At 41.4% G+C, this 16440-nt stretch overlaps 2 protein-coding genes across 5 annotated transcripts in view; one reads left to right on the plus strand and one right to left on the minus strand.

Annotated features, from left to right (window-relative positions):
• LOC115590237 (prostaglandin D2 receptor 2-like) overlaps positions 1–11978 on the plus strand; it is a 33867-nt gene extending 21889 nt beyond the window's left edge. For 2 of the 4 annotated variants that reach the window (XM_030431515.1, XM_030431517.1), the window contains one exon: positions 9771–11978. In XM_030431515.1, coding sequence (XP_030287375.1) covers positions 9811–10950 — 1140 coding nt within the window. In that variant the 5' untranslated portion in view covers positions 9771–9810 and the 3' untranslated portion in view covers positions 10951–11978. Of the gene's footprint in view, positions 1–4813; positions 5088–7401; positions 7486–9770 lie in introns of those variants that run through there. The other 2 variants (XM_030431518.1, XM_030431516.1) reach the window with 2 other exon arrangements.
• A 4-nt stretch (positions 11979–11982) lies between these two features.
• LOC115590239 (G-protein coupled receptor 4) lies at positions 11983–15340 on the minus strand. The gene is made up of 3 exons (XM_030431520.1): positions 15204–15340; positions 14294–15120; positions 11983–12861 (listed from the first exon to the last, which is right to left on the minus strand). Exons 2-3 carry the CDS (start codon positions 14872–14874, stop codon positions 12438–12440), a joined length of 1005 nt encoding a protein of 334 aa, XP_030287380.1. The 5' UTR covers positions 14875–15120; positions 15204–15340; the 3' UTR covers positions 11983–12437.
• Positions 15341–16440: the final 1100 nt, after the last annotated feature.

The raw sequence follows: 16440 nt of genomic DNA on the forward strand, positions 1-16440 counted from the left end.
ATGGTGTTCAAGAAACTGGAACTTAAAGCATTCAGCAGTCACCAGTTCTGCTTGAAGACTCATGTGTTGTCCATCTGGTGTCCACTGTAGACTGGCATGATCCTCTCTGCAGCCAGAAAAAAGAAACAAAGCAAAGGTTAGATTGATGCAGTGCCTGAGCATGATGCCTACAGAGATAAATTCAGCCTTCTGCTGTTAAACTGAGCTCCAATGAGCTATACATAGAATGAAACCAGTACTCTGGAATATAGTTTTGCAGGTCATCAGGAGTATTTCATTTATTTTATTGTATTAGTGTGAAAAGTAGAAACAGTCACTTTTTTTAGGACTAAGTGATCATCACTATTTGTTTCACCCTTGTCGAATTGCAGCCTAAATCCTGAATCCTGTCCATAATACTGATTTTTTTTTTTTCTACTGTATGTTTGTATGAAGCTGTTGGCACCGTTCACTTGAGGGAGATCGATTGAGTGTAGTTTGAGTGCTTGCATCTACTCATTTGCTACACTGACATAAACCATAGCTTACCTCTAATTAGCCTTGACAAGACTGGTGTTTGAGTCATTGGGTCCAGACTTGACTGAAGACAGGTGGGACAGAGTCTCATACAGACATGTTACAATGTTAAGGAAACTGGAACTTTGGGCAGGTGTTGTCATCATTCCTGCTTGAAAATTCACCAGCAGTCTTCAATCAGGTGTTTACTGTGGACTGGCATGAATCTCACTGCAACCAGACAAAGAAAGACAACAAAGAAAACATTGTTAATGATAATAATGATAATTATTATTATATAGCACTTACACTGTTGCAAAGTGCTTCCCGCAACAACAACAACAAAAAACAAAACATTAATTAAAGAAGTTGGAACAGAAAAAAAATTAAATGGTGAATGAAGAGTAGGTTTAAAAAATCTCATAAAAAGGCCATCCTATAAATATGATTTCAGGAGGCGCTTAAAACGGTTAACAGATTTAGCAGATCTAATAGATTGAGAGAGACTGAGGGAGAAACTGTGGAGAGTGACTACAGCTGAAAACACACAATCCTTTGGATTTGACATCGAATCAGTGATTTTGATTTTTTTAAGGATAGTTCCGAGGATTTACCCTTAAGGAACTCCAGATAACAGGGTAGTAGACATATATGGGAGACATAATTATTGATGTGGCCATGTAAGTATTTGACAGGTATGAAGAAACAAAAACATTTAATGGCAGCACCAGTTCAGAAGCCAATCTATTTAAATGTACTCACTGAAGCTGAGTGCTGATAACGATGACGACGAATCAGAGTACTGGCCATACCGCATTCCTGCAAAGTTGATTGCCTTACATTATCCAGCTGCACCGTGCTGTGGAGAAGGTGAAATTATTTGTTAAAAAAAATGTATGTCTAAGGTGTTAAAGGGATCATTCTCACTTGTTATGTTATCTTTGAATTCGCCTAGATCAAGTGTCAATAAATGTTTCCTTCGTAATACATCCAAGTCTCCTTGTATCATCTTTCATTAAGAGTAAACCAGTTTCTCCATTATCAAAGTCTTAACCGACTTGCTACAGAAGTTACAGCTAAACATTTTTCTAGCATTAGCAACGTTAGCTGTAACGTTAGCGACTTCTCAGAGCCCTTAAGTGACTCTTTTATTCGGCAAAAAGCAGATAGTGACATGTCCAGCAACCTTTAAGATATAGCTACCTGAACTCCTCTGCTTGAAAGTCAACAAATAAGAGCTAACGTGGCTCTGCGGCTAGCTAACGTTAATCAGACAGTCTCAATGAGCTGTGAATGTGCTTACCTGAAGAAGAGACTCTGCTCCTGTGGGCGCGAAGAAATGGCGGTGACCTGAAATTTCAAGCTTCCGTTAACTCGCGGTCCTCTCTCTCTCTCTCTCTCTCTCTCTTTCTGTCTTGTCTGTCTGTATCTATCTATCTATCTATCTATCTATCTATCTAGCTATCTAGCTGTGTGTCTGTGTGTCTGTCTCTCTGTCACAACAACAAACACTGCTCCTGTGGGCGCGAAGCAATGGCGGTGAACTGAAATTCAAAATTTCTAGCTTCCGTTAACTCAGCGGTCATCTCTCTCTCTCTCTCTCTCTCTCTTTCTCTCTCTCTCTCTGTCTTTCTCTGTGTCTCTCTCCTCTATTCAATAAAGCTTTATTGACACGAACAACTACAAACACAACAACGTTTTCATTGTCATGTTTTACATATAATAAAAAAAGGACATGTACAAGAATAAAATAAAAATAGAAATCGTGTTTTCACTATACAAAAGAAAGATATAAAATAAAATATACTATTTTTTTATGGAAGCCCATTTCCGCCAATTGACAAAAATTATGAGATACTTTGACTTAGCTATCTCATAATTTTGACTTAGTATCTCATAATTTTTTTTCATCAAGTGGCGGAAATGGACTTCCATATTATTCAAAAAGGATGTGTTCACAATGCTGCAATAAAACTCTATATGATAAACTCTAACGATTGTTGTAGGCCTATGTTTTCCTGTGGGACAATAAAGTTAATCTTATCTTAATTCACTGTGTTTTGACAATAATACAACATTTATAGTTTTCTATTGCATTTAGTGCTTTGTGTCGGCCCGAACAATGCCCCTTAACTGTGATATAATAAGCACATACCACGGCCTGTCATGATGTATTGCTTAAATATACCATACTTTTTAACATTCTACTTTCTATACAAATGATGGTATGATTTAATGGTTGTGTACCGTAAATTTAAACGTAAACATCAGCAAAATCTGTAATTCAGACAGAATGATACCGTCAATTTTAGGGTAATTACACGCTTGTGACATTATGGTATTTTACCGTGAATTTAGCAAACTTTTTATAACATTCACAGTAAATTCCATATTTTCTACTTAGTAAGGCCGTAAAATTTAAGTTATTTACTGTTTCTTGATTTACGGTAATTCTTTGTGTAAATACATTTCTTTAATGTATTTACTACAGTGATATACAATTTTTTATTTTACGGTATTTTACTGTTGCTATTGACAGTTTTTTACCGTAATTTCTACAGACATTTTTTACAGTGTATGGTTATTAAGCCATTCGGGATCCCAGCCAGATGTTCTGTGTTTAGCTGTATTTTTATTTTTTTTTTGCTGGGTCAACGTTACCAGTCAGTCCGGGCCCGCGGTCACGCGTCAGACAGGGGCAGTAACGGTCCTCGAGCAGCCCCCCTCTCCACTGCTATCTGCCCCCCTTTCTTCCGTCTCACCTGCACCTGTTATTTTTTCTGGAGTTGCCTCTGTTACTCTCCCTTCATCTATTTTCCTTGGCTCCGGAGTCTGGCAGAAACATTTCTTTATGTTAAGTTGTCTGTCACCCGCGATATTTTTTCTTTTCTTCGGCGGCGCCATAGTTGGTTAGCTAACAAACCTTAAGGGGCGTTCAGACCGAACGCGATAGACGCGAATGGAGCGGCTACTCTACATTGAAAATCAATGTAAATGGCGCGATTACACGCGATTCAGGCGACGGCGGCGCGAATGGAGCGTCTGGCGCGGCGCGAATGAAGCGTCTGGAGCATCTGAAGCGTCTGGAGCGTCTGGCGCGGCGCGAATGAAGCGTCTGGCGCGCCGCGAATAAAGTTGAAAATATCCAACTTTTCAAGCGGCATCGCGCCGCGACATCCAATCAGCGACGAGTTCAAGCCGACGACGTCACTTCCATCACGTACGGTTGTTTACGGTTGCTCAGGGCAACGGTGGAGGAGAAGCTAGTTGTAGCTCACCTCAGACAGATGGACAGGCGCTCCACAGCTGATGCAGCGCCTGTAGTTGGTGTCCAGGCGGGAGATCCTGGCACCGACCCGAGCTAACAGGTCCTCGAACTGGGCTCCAGTCAGCCTGAGCTACCGCTGGAACCGGTCGTCATCCAGACGGAGCTCCTGGAGGAGACAGTGAAATTCCCCCAGCTCTGTGTGTCTTCGGAGGACTTCATGAACCCAGACACGACGGCGGGTGGTTTTCCGGCGTTTCTGGGACTTGTACAGCAGGTACAGTACAGCAACGGTGGTGATATCAGCCATGATAGACGTGGAAAGACAGCGGGTTGAGAAATACCGGTTCAAAAATGAGCGGGCAAGCGGGCAAGCGCGAATGACGCGAATGAAGCGAATGACGCGAATAGTCCAAAATGATCACGCGGCGCGAATGGAGCGTCTGGCGCGGCGCGAATTAAGCGTCTGAAGCGATTGTATTCGCGTCTATCGCGTTTGGTCTGAATGCCCCTTTAAACATCCCAGAATATATGCCTGCGCTCTCAGCAGCGGTACTCGCATCGTTACTAGGCAACGAAGCAGGTTGACTCGCGTTGCGCTGCACAGAGGCGCTCCTATGCATAGTTGCCAACTCTCCCGATTCACGCGGGAGACTCCCGATTTTTAACCCTATCTCCCTCGACGCTCCCGGTCAGTAATTTCTCCTGTTAATCTCCAGATTTTACAGTAAAGGAAACAAGTAAGATTGTGTCCCTATATTTGTTGAAGTATCTGGCAACCCTGGTCTGCCAAAATCATTTGATTTTGATGATGACTGGATTTTTGTCTGTTTAATATCACGAGCGAATGGGGAATTTAAGTTGCACACAATATTCTGTGGATATCTACTCGGGTCCAGCTGAGACTTTACTGAGGTTCCCCCAGTGTCAGCAGCAGGAGGACGGTTAGCTCACCTCTCAGAGCCTTGCGCTGAATCGCTGGAGACTGATTTAGGGACCGTCATTAAATTACTTAGCATAAATATATTTGTAAGGAACATCAACGTAGTGCATGTTGTTTTTGATGTACTATGTATTATTTGATGTAATTTATTTTGACACTTCCGGTTAAACCAAGGTATTTTATTTTGAAAGACTTTGTGCGATGTATTTTATTTTGAAAGGGTTCTAAACGGAAACAAAGAGCTAAATGACTGCAACAAATGTGATAGCGAAAGGTCAAGGAGCATCACTGATAAGATGAAATTCACGGATAAAGGAAATTAACTACGGTGTTGAAAGTTGACTTCATGAGTGATTTATTAGCCCAGTTGGAAGTGGCAACAAGGTAAAGGCTTGTGTTTGTGCTGAAATTTGAGTAAATTGTCATGTACTAAAGTTAAGCTAAACGCTACAAGCTAACTACTGATGTAGGTTATGAACTAATGGCTTTGTATTTGTTTCTGTTTTAGCTCTAACGTTGGTGTTGATGTTGTTGGTCGGACTGTAAAGACACAAGGAATTACAGAAAGGAATAAAACACTTCAGACCGCCAGTAAAGCTTCATTAATTTTCAACTGGCGCTACAATATTAATACAAAATAACTGCTGTTTTTTAGAATATCTTTCATGTCATGTGACCCAGTGACTCCAAACCAGCTGCAGATTGTATCAGTAAACTGGACGAGTAAGACACCTATTGTTATTGTATTTTAGTGCTTCCTCTATTTAATATGAATATTAATATGCAGAAATTATGATTATTTTTCTCAATAGCTTCCATGGCATGTGGCTCACTGACTTCTGAAATGCTCAGGATGAACATATTTTCAAGCAGCAATGTCAGCTTCTACACCATTTTGTCTCATGTCTTAGATTCTGATTCTGAAATTCTGAAAATGATTTTCTTTTCCAAAATCTCACGAGTAGGTGAGATTTAAAGGGTCATTTTTCAAAAAATTTTCCGGGGAGGCATGCCCCCAGACCCCCCTAGTGTTGCTAGGTTATCAACTCAGAGCACAGCTGCTATAAAAAAAATTAGGGGAAACACTGTTCTAAGAATTTTGGACATGTGTGGTTTAAAATACAAGGCAAGAAATTATGACAAATAAATCACACACCTGGCGAAGGAACCTTGTTACTTGGGCCGATACACCAATGAAAAAAATCTCCCTATTTTTCACAACCCAATGTTGGCAAGTATGTCCTAATGTAAATGATTATTGATTTATGAATGAATTGATAGGTGGCTTATTTTTGATATATTGATTTGATTGTTTTTGGCCTGGCGGCCAGGCCTGTTCAATGGTAGGGGAAACACTGTATTATATATATATATATATATATATATATATGGCTGTACCAGTACTGTTTTAGATCACACTGCCTTGCTTGTCATTACCCGAGAAATATTAGAGGGGCCCCTGGTCTGTGGCTCTTAGGATATCTTCTGCTTTATTCCTTTTTGGAGGAGGTTTTCCTCACTCCGAGGGCCGAGGGTCTAATACTGTAAAGCCCCCTGAGGCAATGTGATTTGTGATTTTAGGCTATGTAAATACAATCGGCCTGACTTGAATATCTGTGGGAGATGGTTTACAGTTATAACCTTTCCAAACTCAAATCTATGAGTGCAATCTGGTGATTAGGGGAGTAAAGTTTGCCTGTGATTTTTTTTGTTTTTGTTTTGATTTGAAACCTTGCAAGGTAGCTGAATTTGAGAGATCATCTGATCTTGCAAACGTCCATCTTGCAAGACTTCAAGCTATGTGCTTATGGCTGCTGTGGTTTTGGTTTGATCAAAACCAAAATAAGTTGTTTGTTTCGGCTTCACAAGTTGTCAGAATAGCTAGCACTGCATGGGTTTTATCAGAAGTGGAGAGTACATTTCATTGGAAGAAGAGCAAAGAAGGGCACTGAAGGTTGATGGAAAGAGGTTTTCACTCTTCTCTCAACTGCACTAAGTGTTTGAGTCACCAATCGGCTCTGCTGGTAGCGCTCTCCTCATGTTGATCGGATCGGTTAGCCAGTGATAGGCAGCTATAGCCAGATGGCCCGTCAATCCACCGGCAACATATTCTCTGAATCTTCCCACATGCCCTTTTACAAGCTATTTTTTGTGGCGCCTCCCCAGATCGTTCTGTGTGATAACCCATCTGGAACTTCTGGCTGGATAGAAGGTGGCAATAAAGTCAATAAATGCCACATTGCTGATCCTCAATACATGCTGTGTCACTAAAGTTGTCTGTCATTTTCCTGTTATTTTCAAAATTCAGGTCAGCGTGTTCTGGTCATGTTGGCATCCTTTGATGTTCAAACTGCAGTTTGAAATGACATTGGTAGTGGTTTGTTAAAAGGTCAGCAGATGCATCTTTGATGCCAACAAACAGCAACTTATGCAAAACCAACGCTTTAAAAGTAATAAAGGGAATTCTATATCGCAGGAAAGAAAAATCAACTAAACTCAAATCAAACTACATTTTACTCTATGAGTGTCCTCACCCACAGTCTGTTTTCAGACACCAGTAGACTAATCAGATTTCATTTATAGCAAGGGCCAGACTCGCAGAGGTAATGTCATATTTGGTTGGTTTGACACTTGCTGCTGACACTTCATTTTCTGAGAAGAGCTGAAGCTCATTTTGAGGTTTGCAACTTCCTATTACTGTGTTTGTTATACGCCCATGAAGCTAAAAAGAGTAGTGTAACGCAGAGAGACCTCATCAGACCTGCAAGAGACAGAGGAAAAGGTAAGAGATTGTTTTGCTCATTAAGGATAAGGTCTACGAGTTTTGCACGTGGGATAATGGAGAAGCTATCCTCTTTCAGTTTTAGCTGGTGTCTCGCAATGGGACAGATAGTCTCTGGTGTCATTTTTATCACTCATTGCAAATTTTAAATGTAAACAAATGTGCATTGGAAACAGGCGGAAATGTTGTCATATGTGTCGTAATTTGCTTTTACAGAGTTTAAATCTGACTAGGTTCCTCAGTAGTTACCACAAATAGGCATGCCATGGGGCTTTTTAATCCTCATCTTTGCACTGCTACATTTAATTGACACAGTCTGCCATTTCTTACTCGACATGATCAGCCGCATGCATTATGCTCAACGAAGAACTTCCCCAAAACATTTTTAAATTCAGCAGTTGTGCAAGCTTTTCGCGTTCTTTCTATATGTGAAACGGATCAAGGCCAGGCAGAGATCTGTTAATTCTGTGGCATACTAAGTTGTGTAACACCATCAGATAACAAAGAATAACAATTACACAAGTGCCCTCGAAAAGAGCATCTACAATTGCAGAGAGGATGTGGCAAATGATATGAAAGAAACAGAGAGGCACGACTGAAGGGTGACAAAACCATACAGCATTCCTACAGCTGCTTTGATGGAGACAAAAATACAGTTCTGCAACTTAACCTTCAAGTAAAAATGTAACAGCTATTAACCATGAGAGTATATAAAATAAGAGTTGTTATTTTTTTTTACATGCTATGATAAGGCAAATTAATGAGGACATGGTGTAGGTGGCAGTGTTCTTAATTGTTAATTGTTATTTATTGATGCTTTACAGCCACGTAATAACTCATTTATAATATCAGCATTTGGGTTTGCCAGACAGTGAAAGATGACATGGAAACATGCAGATTATTTGCATTTGAAGTCTGAGTCAGCTGTGAAAAAACACACCCATTTTCCTCTCACCTCCGCTGTGTTCTCATGTTCTCATGACGGATGTCTCGGACTGCTCGAACTGTTTTTGCAATGTACTGAACCTGTTTATTATTATTTTTGTTGTTTTTACTTAGAACCAATAAATATCTCCAACCCAGCTAAAACCACAGATAAAATACTTTACATTATCTATATTATGCAACATTACATTTCTTTAGGTTCAGTTTTACAATTCTTGTCACAATTACCAGGGAAACTAGATGAGGACCCAAATGCAGACACAACACGGGAGGCAGGGTAGGGGAAACAAAAGGTCAGTTAAAAAATTAAACAAAGCTGAATATACAAAAAACAAGGAATCCAGATAAACCAAAAACAAGTCACAAAGACAAAAATAGCAGCGAAAAGCTTAAGTAAAGTGCAACAAAAATAAAAGTACAAATCAATGGCCAATCAAGAGGAACAACAGCCAGAACCAGAAACATACCAGGGCGATATGAGAGGAGCAAGTAGGAGCAAAAATGAAAAAAAAATTGAAAGGTTTTTTCAAAAAGTAACAACTAAAAAAAGTACAAATCAAGGAAGCTCTGGGAACACATGCAGGGATTCAGGCAGGAACACAGGGACGATGGAGTGCGGAGGGAAAAGAACAGGTGGAGTAACGAAAGGAAAAACACTGACAGTGAAAAACACACAGGAGGAACTGAAAAGCAAGAAGTGACACATAAGGGCATAACATCATAGTAAAACAGAAAACACAAAAACAAGAAGACACTGAATCATGATATTTCTCCCTGTGTCACAAAGCTGTGATCATGCTCTTGTTATGTTTAAGCATAAATGCCGCTTGGTGAGAGTTAGGAAAGGTTATGTTCTGTCTTAGAATATCTGTTTTGGTCACCACAAACAAAGCTAAAGATGTTCTGAAGTTCTTGTAAAAAATATCCAGATTTTGTCCACAAAAACACAAGACAAGACACTGCTGGAAATTGTCCCGAAGTCCCTTAAGGTATATCCAGTAGTGGTGCATCCTTTGTCAAAAGTATCCAGTGGTTTTTAAACATTCGCTGAAACGCAGACGTGAACTGTGGTCATTGGCTTGGCTGCGTTGTCGTCTCTTATTCCGCCACCGTTCCTTCTACGTCCCAACATGAAAGTCAAGTGATAATCATGTGCTGTGAATGTGATATGAAATGTTTTGTAGACATGTCAATAGAGTACAAAGCCTATGATACACACAAATAGAATACAAAAGTAAGTTCTTACGCGAAACTCTAGGTGTATCCTCTGAGCTCTCTTTGTAGTTTTGTGCATTTTCTAGACTTCAGTTAAGTTTTACATGTTCCAATCTCTTTTGCAGATTTTAGCAAAAGGACATCAGCTGAGTTTGACTTCAAGACATGGCCATGGATTTTTTGTGTCCTGGCGGCATGAAGACAAACTTCACTAGCATCCCAACAAACCAAACAGCCAAGATGAGTTCTTTAAGTGTTTTCACCATTTCCCTCCATGGCTTGTTCTCCTCCATTGGCATAATAGAGAATCTCCTCATCCTCGGAGTGGTGGGCTTCCATGTCCGCCGCTCTGTCATCAGCATCTGGATCCTGAACCTCGCAGCCTCCGACCTACTGGCCACTGCTTCCCTTCCCTTCTTCACCCTATACATGGCCCGTGGCAGCACCTGGACGCTGGGCCCAACCTTCTGCCGCATCCATTCCTCCATCTTCTTTCTCAACATGTTCGTCAGTGGCTCTCTGCTGGCGGCCATTTCTTTCGACCGCTGCCTGGTGGTGCTGAGACCTGTGTGGGCGCAAAACCACAGGACCATCCATCTGGTTGGGAAGGTATGCGGAGTGATCTGGGGCTTTGCTGTGATCTGCACTATCCCCTTCTACCTGTTCCGTGACACCATTACCCTTCCTACAGGAAAGATCTTGTGTTACTACAATTATGCTCGATTCCTCCCGAGTGATATGAAGGGCCGTGCACCTATATGCAAGCAACGCAAGGAGGCCTTAGCCTTCTTCAAGCTCTTTCTGGCCTTCCTGATCCCCCTAGCATTCATCATCCTCAGCTATATTGCTGTGAACTCTGGATTGGCTCGCAGAGGCTGCCGACGCCCTTACCGCTTTGTTCGGCTCGTAGTGGCCGTGGTGGTGAGCTTTGTACTCTGCTGGGCTCCGTACCACTTCTTCATCATTCTCGAGATTATGACCACCAGTGGGAGTCCTGCACAGAAATTAGCAGGCAAGGCCCTCCCAATTTCAGCAACCATCGGCTTCCTTAACAGTGTTCTTAACCCCATTCTGTATGTGTTCAGCTGCCCTGACCTGTGCAGTAAAATCAGACACTCTCTTGGTGCAGTGATGGAGAGTGTTCTGGTTGAGGATCTGGCAGAGCTGGCCCGACGCCGCAGCACCGCTCGCAGCTCTATCAGCACCAGTGAGACTGCATTGAAGCCGAGGAATTCTCTTCCAGCCTTGTATGTAAAAGAAGAGGATCAGACGCAGGTTGAAAGTCTTGCTGATGTTGCTTGTTGAACGAAAATGTATCGTATGTTAATGTGCCCAGGATTTTATTTTTACTTCGTCAGCACAAAAGTCATTATTTGGTCTTCAATTGTAATATTGTACCTTCATTTGTTTTTGCAACGCAGGCTTACCTGTTATCTTTATAAACTGAGGATAATTACTTTTCAAAGCATCCCTCTCATCCGTACAACAAAGTCATTTCAGACCCAACAACCCTGCTGAGAAACACAGTCTTCATTGCCCTTTTGATGCGTTTGCTTTGCTGTTTCCAATTTAGGAGGCAGGGTCCACTGGCTGCAGGTCTGAGGTCTTTCTAACAAGCTCGATTTGGCATAATGCCTTCCATTCCTGGTAGGCTTTTAATTTGTAACATGGGCTGGAAGTGCTAGATTTCACTGACAGAAACTACGATGCATTCGAAAGACAGCGGATTCAAATCCTGTGGACTTTGTCCTTTTACTGATGGAATTAGCTGTGTGGCAATGTACACACAGCTATTTAACATGTGAGCTTTAAAACTAAAGCATTTTATCCCTCCTCAATATTTTCTACCTGGTCTTTTAAAGATTTTGTTTGTTTTTGTTGGCCACGCCCATAGCTGTAATGACAGTTACTTAATCCTGGCACCTATTTCAGAATTTATGGTATTTGCCAAGTGTGTTATCTAACCAATATCACTGTAGCATAAGCTATTTTATTTGTTATGTCTTTAAAAAAAAAAAGAAAAAACTATAAGTAAAAACATACAGCATCTTGCACGATTTTCTTATTTTGATTCAAGTGTATGTTTGATTGAATGCACTGTACATTACTGCTTCTTTTTAGTTTATCGCTTTGTAAAAGGAGTTAGAATAGAGTTGTCAGTAGCTTTGGGAACCGTCACAAGTTAATACCTAGAGGTGCAGTACTCCATGCTGCTGCTGTTTTTTATGTTTTTGTCTAATGTGCTTATAATAGAGTTTCTGTATCTACTTCAATGTAATGTCTATACTTTTTGATACTGTGACATTTCAAATAAAATTAAAAATGACTTGCAGCAAATGAGTGATGAAACATTGAGTTTTAATCATTGTAAACGCACAACAGTAATGAAAAGTTTGAGACATTGTTTTCAGTATCATGCATTGTTCAGATTCTAACAAAAAGAAGTAAAATTGTGTTTCATTTGGCTTCATCTGACATTGATATCACAAAATACTGGATAAATACGAAACAGCTGATTGCCATATTTCTACTCCGTGACATAGTGTTGTGTTTATGTAAGCAACAGTTCAAGAATTTGCACTGTGGGATGTCTGTGCTACACACAATTATTACGATTTTTAGCTCATCATGAGAAAGTAGTGGAATTATTTTACCTCGGAAGGCTGAAACACAAATACATCTTTTCACTTAGAGTTGCAACACAGACTGCACAGAAACTATTTGTGCGCCTTTCCACTGGGTGGCACAACTGCTCGGACTTCACACCAGTAAAGTCTGTTTTCAAACCCAAGTTATATCTCTAGGAGATTATTATGTCCACTTCCACTCCCCCTCTGGTTGTCTGGTCGAGCTCTGGTACTAAGGGCGATCTTTTTGCCAGTGTTTTGCCCCCTTCCCAAACAGGGCAGGGACCTTTGCAGCTCTAGTCGGGCATCAGCGCACAGGAAGATGTAGAAGAGGGGGTCCAGCAGGGTGTTCAGGCTGGTCAGACCGTAGCAGAGGCGATAGGTGAGGAAAATGGAACGCTCCAATCCACAGGGCTCATCAGTCAGCAGCAAGGACACAAATCTGTATCCACCCACGAGGTGATAGGGTCCAAACACGACGATGAAGTTGACGGTGATCACGACCAGGATGCCCACGATTTTGCGCCGCTCATGGTCCGAAAGGGAAGGAGATCGTCGGAGAGTCACCCCGATGTGAGCTGAGGTGTAGCTGAGGAAGGAAGCAGATTTGAGGATAAGAACTCAGTTGGTCAACAAACACAACCTACAAAATGGTGTGATGTCTCTTAAGGAGAGGAAATTTGAAGCAGCCTTTATTAAACTGTCACTATCATTCACTATCATACTTAAGTAAAAGTAAAGATATTGCATTAAAATATGACTTTTAAAGTGAAAGTCACGCATACAAATAGTCCTTGAGTTAAAGCCTTTAAGGATGCAATATGTAATAATTGGCCATTAGCTAGTTAGTTCAGATATGCTAATGGTCTGGGCGGGGAGTTTTGGAATTGCATTGGTGTTTACACCACTACACAGGAGTGTTCAGGGCTAGCTGGTTAGCATGCTAACTAGTAGATATTCCTGCAACACAATTCACAAATATCATAACAAGATATCTGCTATTTCTTCACATTCTGTTATATCATGATTGGATCATTTTAGCTACTTTTATTTAATGTTTTTTTTTTTTAACTAAAGGTTTTACATATTGCACCTTTAAAGTATCTGATCTTAAAAATAGTTAAATACCAAAAGCAATTTTCTGCCAATAAATGTACTTAAGTATCAGAACTACAAGTTAAAGTTGAATATAGATGTATTTTCAGGCCGACTAATATATTGGTTGGCTGATATAATTGTCCTATTAGAGTTATATTGGTATTGGCATTTGTGTTGTCTATGGAGCCACAGATTCATGGCCTGGCCTTTGCCTCCAAAATGCAGTGCAGTGAATCCAACAAAGTAGTAACAAAAGATGGAAATATACTCTTAAAATTACACTTAAATATGGTACTTGTGTGTTATTATTCACATTTCATCATTGCCAGTCACAAGCAAGGTCAAGCGGCTCCATATGTCTGGGTTTTCCCTAATTTTGTAAATTCACTCCCTAATTTCAACTTAACCTTTATTTTATCAGTTTTCGCCATACATTTCACTGTATTCTCTCTACTTAAAGTTGGAAATTATTCCGCTCCCCTTCTGCTGTCCCACAAATTTGACCTCTTACATTTCCAGGACATGAAAGAAGAATTTGAACAGACTGATACATTTGACCACAGCACCTTCAAGACCTATTCAACTGGGTCCTGTGGGTGGAATGTGACCCTTTGACAACCTCATTCTTGCCCTTCGATCATTTTGAGGAGGCTACTTGGCCCATTTATTGTCTATGCCTGCTGCCCGACACAGAAATAATTTTTTTCACTTAAAAGCTGAAACCCAGGCTGTTTAAACAGTTTTTTCTAAAGTTTTGTAAACATAGCCATTCTTTAGATTTGTGAAAACTTATAAAGTGGAGAGAAAAATTAAAATGGTATTGTATTAACATTTAAATTTGTAGATTTGCAAGTCACACATTGGGAATGCAAAATAAAATAGGAAAGAGGAACATCCTCTCTGGAATCTTGGGGTTAACTCACCCTAGTATGGTACATGGCAGCAGAAAGCCGAGGGCCACGGTGGTGATCTTGAATCGAGCATATCCAGGGCTGACGGGGTACTGCTCCAGACACAGGAGTCTGTCAGAGTCAAACACTGATGGCAGCAGCCCGCTCAGGCAGAACAGGAAGGTGAGTGTCCAGACTGCAACACCGCACACTGCTGCCACTCTGACAGTCCGCACCCTGCGGCTGCTCAGGGGGTACACGATGGCCAGGCAGCGGTCCAGCGCTATCAGGCACAAGAACATGACGCTGGCGTAGACGTTCACGTAAAACACGTAGCCCACCAGCTCACAGGTGAGCTGGCCGTAGGGCCAGCTGTGCGCCCCTTGGAGATAAAGAATCCACAGTGGCAGGGTGAGCAGCTGGAGGAGGTCTGACAGCAGCAGGTTGAGGATGTAGACCAGCTGGCAGCCTCCTCCACCTGAGCGGCCCAGGTGGTACAGTCCCCAGAGAGACAGCAGGTTGCTGGGGAGACCTAAAGAGAAGATCAGGCCATAGATGCAGGTCAGGCCGAATGTGTCCGTGTCCAAAGGGAGGTTGCAGCTGTCATTGGACATGTCTCTGTTGGTCAATCACCTGACATGGGAAACTAGAGGAGGCCGTTCTCAGGATGATGAGTTGGTACAAAAATACCCATTCATACAGTCAAAGAAAGACAGAAGTTTGTTTTTTATCCACTTGTTATTCGTCCATTATGAAATATTCATAAATGCATTCTCCTGTGGAAAAGGTCAGGCTGGGATTTAGTGTTGTCAGTCAACGGGTCTTCAAAGCATCCAGGATCCATCGGGGGAAATGAAGTCCTGCAAAGAAGACAGATGAGACATTCTCAGATGATTTAGTATCGGCAGGTGAACAATGATCCTAACCAAGAATTTCCACTCACTTCCCAAGGTGCTGAGACCCACTGTGTTCCGCAAAAGCATGCTGCCCGCTCTGCAGCTGTCTGACCTGTACACCAGAAATGTTGGGAACACGGTGTCTCGACCAAGCCTTGTCTATTCTGTGATCGTTTCCTCCACAGGAAACCCACTTCTTCAGCTTTAAAGGCAACATCCTGAGGCAGGAGAACGCCTTTCTGCCCCAGAACAAAAACATACACTCTCTCTTTCTCCCTGTCCCTCTTACTCCAGCAGTAGACAGGATGATTGAGGTGGACAGGGGCGGAACTGATGTAGGGTGTCCACTAATGCCCTTTAGATTATCGGTGGCTGGCTACGTGCCATTAAACACATTAACCCTTTGGCTGTGCCGTCTTTAAACATGCTTTTCAACACATTTGAGCTCAGATAAATGCTGGGGATAAGAATGTAATGTTATTTATAAGGTTACAGAAGGGTTAGTCACTCAGAAATGAATGTAAGTGAATGTAAGTCAATGCAATGTCCTCTTAAGTGACAAAAGACCTATTGTGCATTTCTATTCTGATTCATAGTCACAGCACAAACGATTTAAAGAAAAAAGACATTTCGTTGAGGAAATGTAAATGCATACCTTAATTAACTGATTAATCAAAATGCAGCAACTCTTAAAACGTGCGTTTTTCCATTAACAGAGACTGCAGGCAGTGAATGTGTCTTGTTTACCCCATGTGAACTTTACTCAGGCACCACTGGGAGCAAAAAAAAAAAAAGATCTTACACAATTGAAATTGTTTTGGGGAAGAATGGGTATGTTGAGACAATGGTTGTTAGGCAATATTTTTACCACAGGGTTTCAAAGGGACGGGGGTCAGATCACTCAGTCACTGCTTCCTGTAAAATGTCACCAATCTGTGATTTATCGAATAATTCAAGATTGTAGCTATTATACTGACCAGTTCCCAAAGACATTAATACCACCCTATGCTTTCCAGAGATCTACATCAACATCTCCATGCCCCTATATAGAACAAATTGGACCTGAAGAGACGGATAAAAGCTGTGTACTGTTGGAGCAGCAAATTACCTCCAAGGGGGAAATGTCCCTTCAGCTGAGAGGCAGCATGATGAATTGTTCCTGCATCAGGTTTGTTACACACAGCAGGATGTTTTCTGCTAGGATGTCATCTTGTCATGGAATAGGGATGCACATAGAAAGATGAGGACGAAGCCATCGCCACATGAGCTTCCCCAGCATCGACT

This window comes from Sparus aurata, chromosome 10 (assembly GCF_900880675.1).
Source record: "Sparus aurata chromosome 10, fSpaAur1.1, whole genome shotgun sequence".
Lineage (NCBI taxonomy): Eukaryota > Metazoa > Chordata > Actinopteri > Spariformes > Sparidae > Sparus > Sparus aurata.

Coding starts and splice junctions, on each gene's coding strand:
- LOC115590239 (XM_030431520.1), bottom strand. CDS start 14,874: ATGTCCAATGACAGCTGCAACCTCCCTTTGGACACGGACACATTCGGC. Junction 12,862..14,293: donor CTGCCATGTACCATACTAGG/GTGAGTTAACCC, acceptor TTCCTTCCTCAG/CTACACCTCAGCTCACATCG.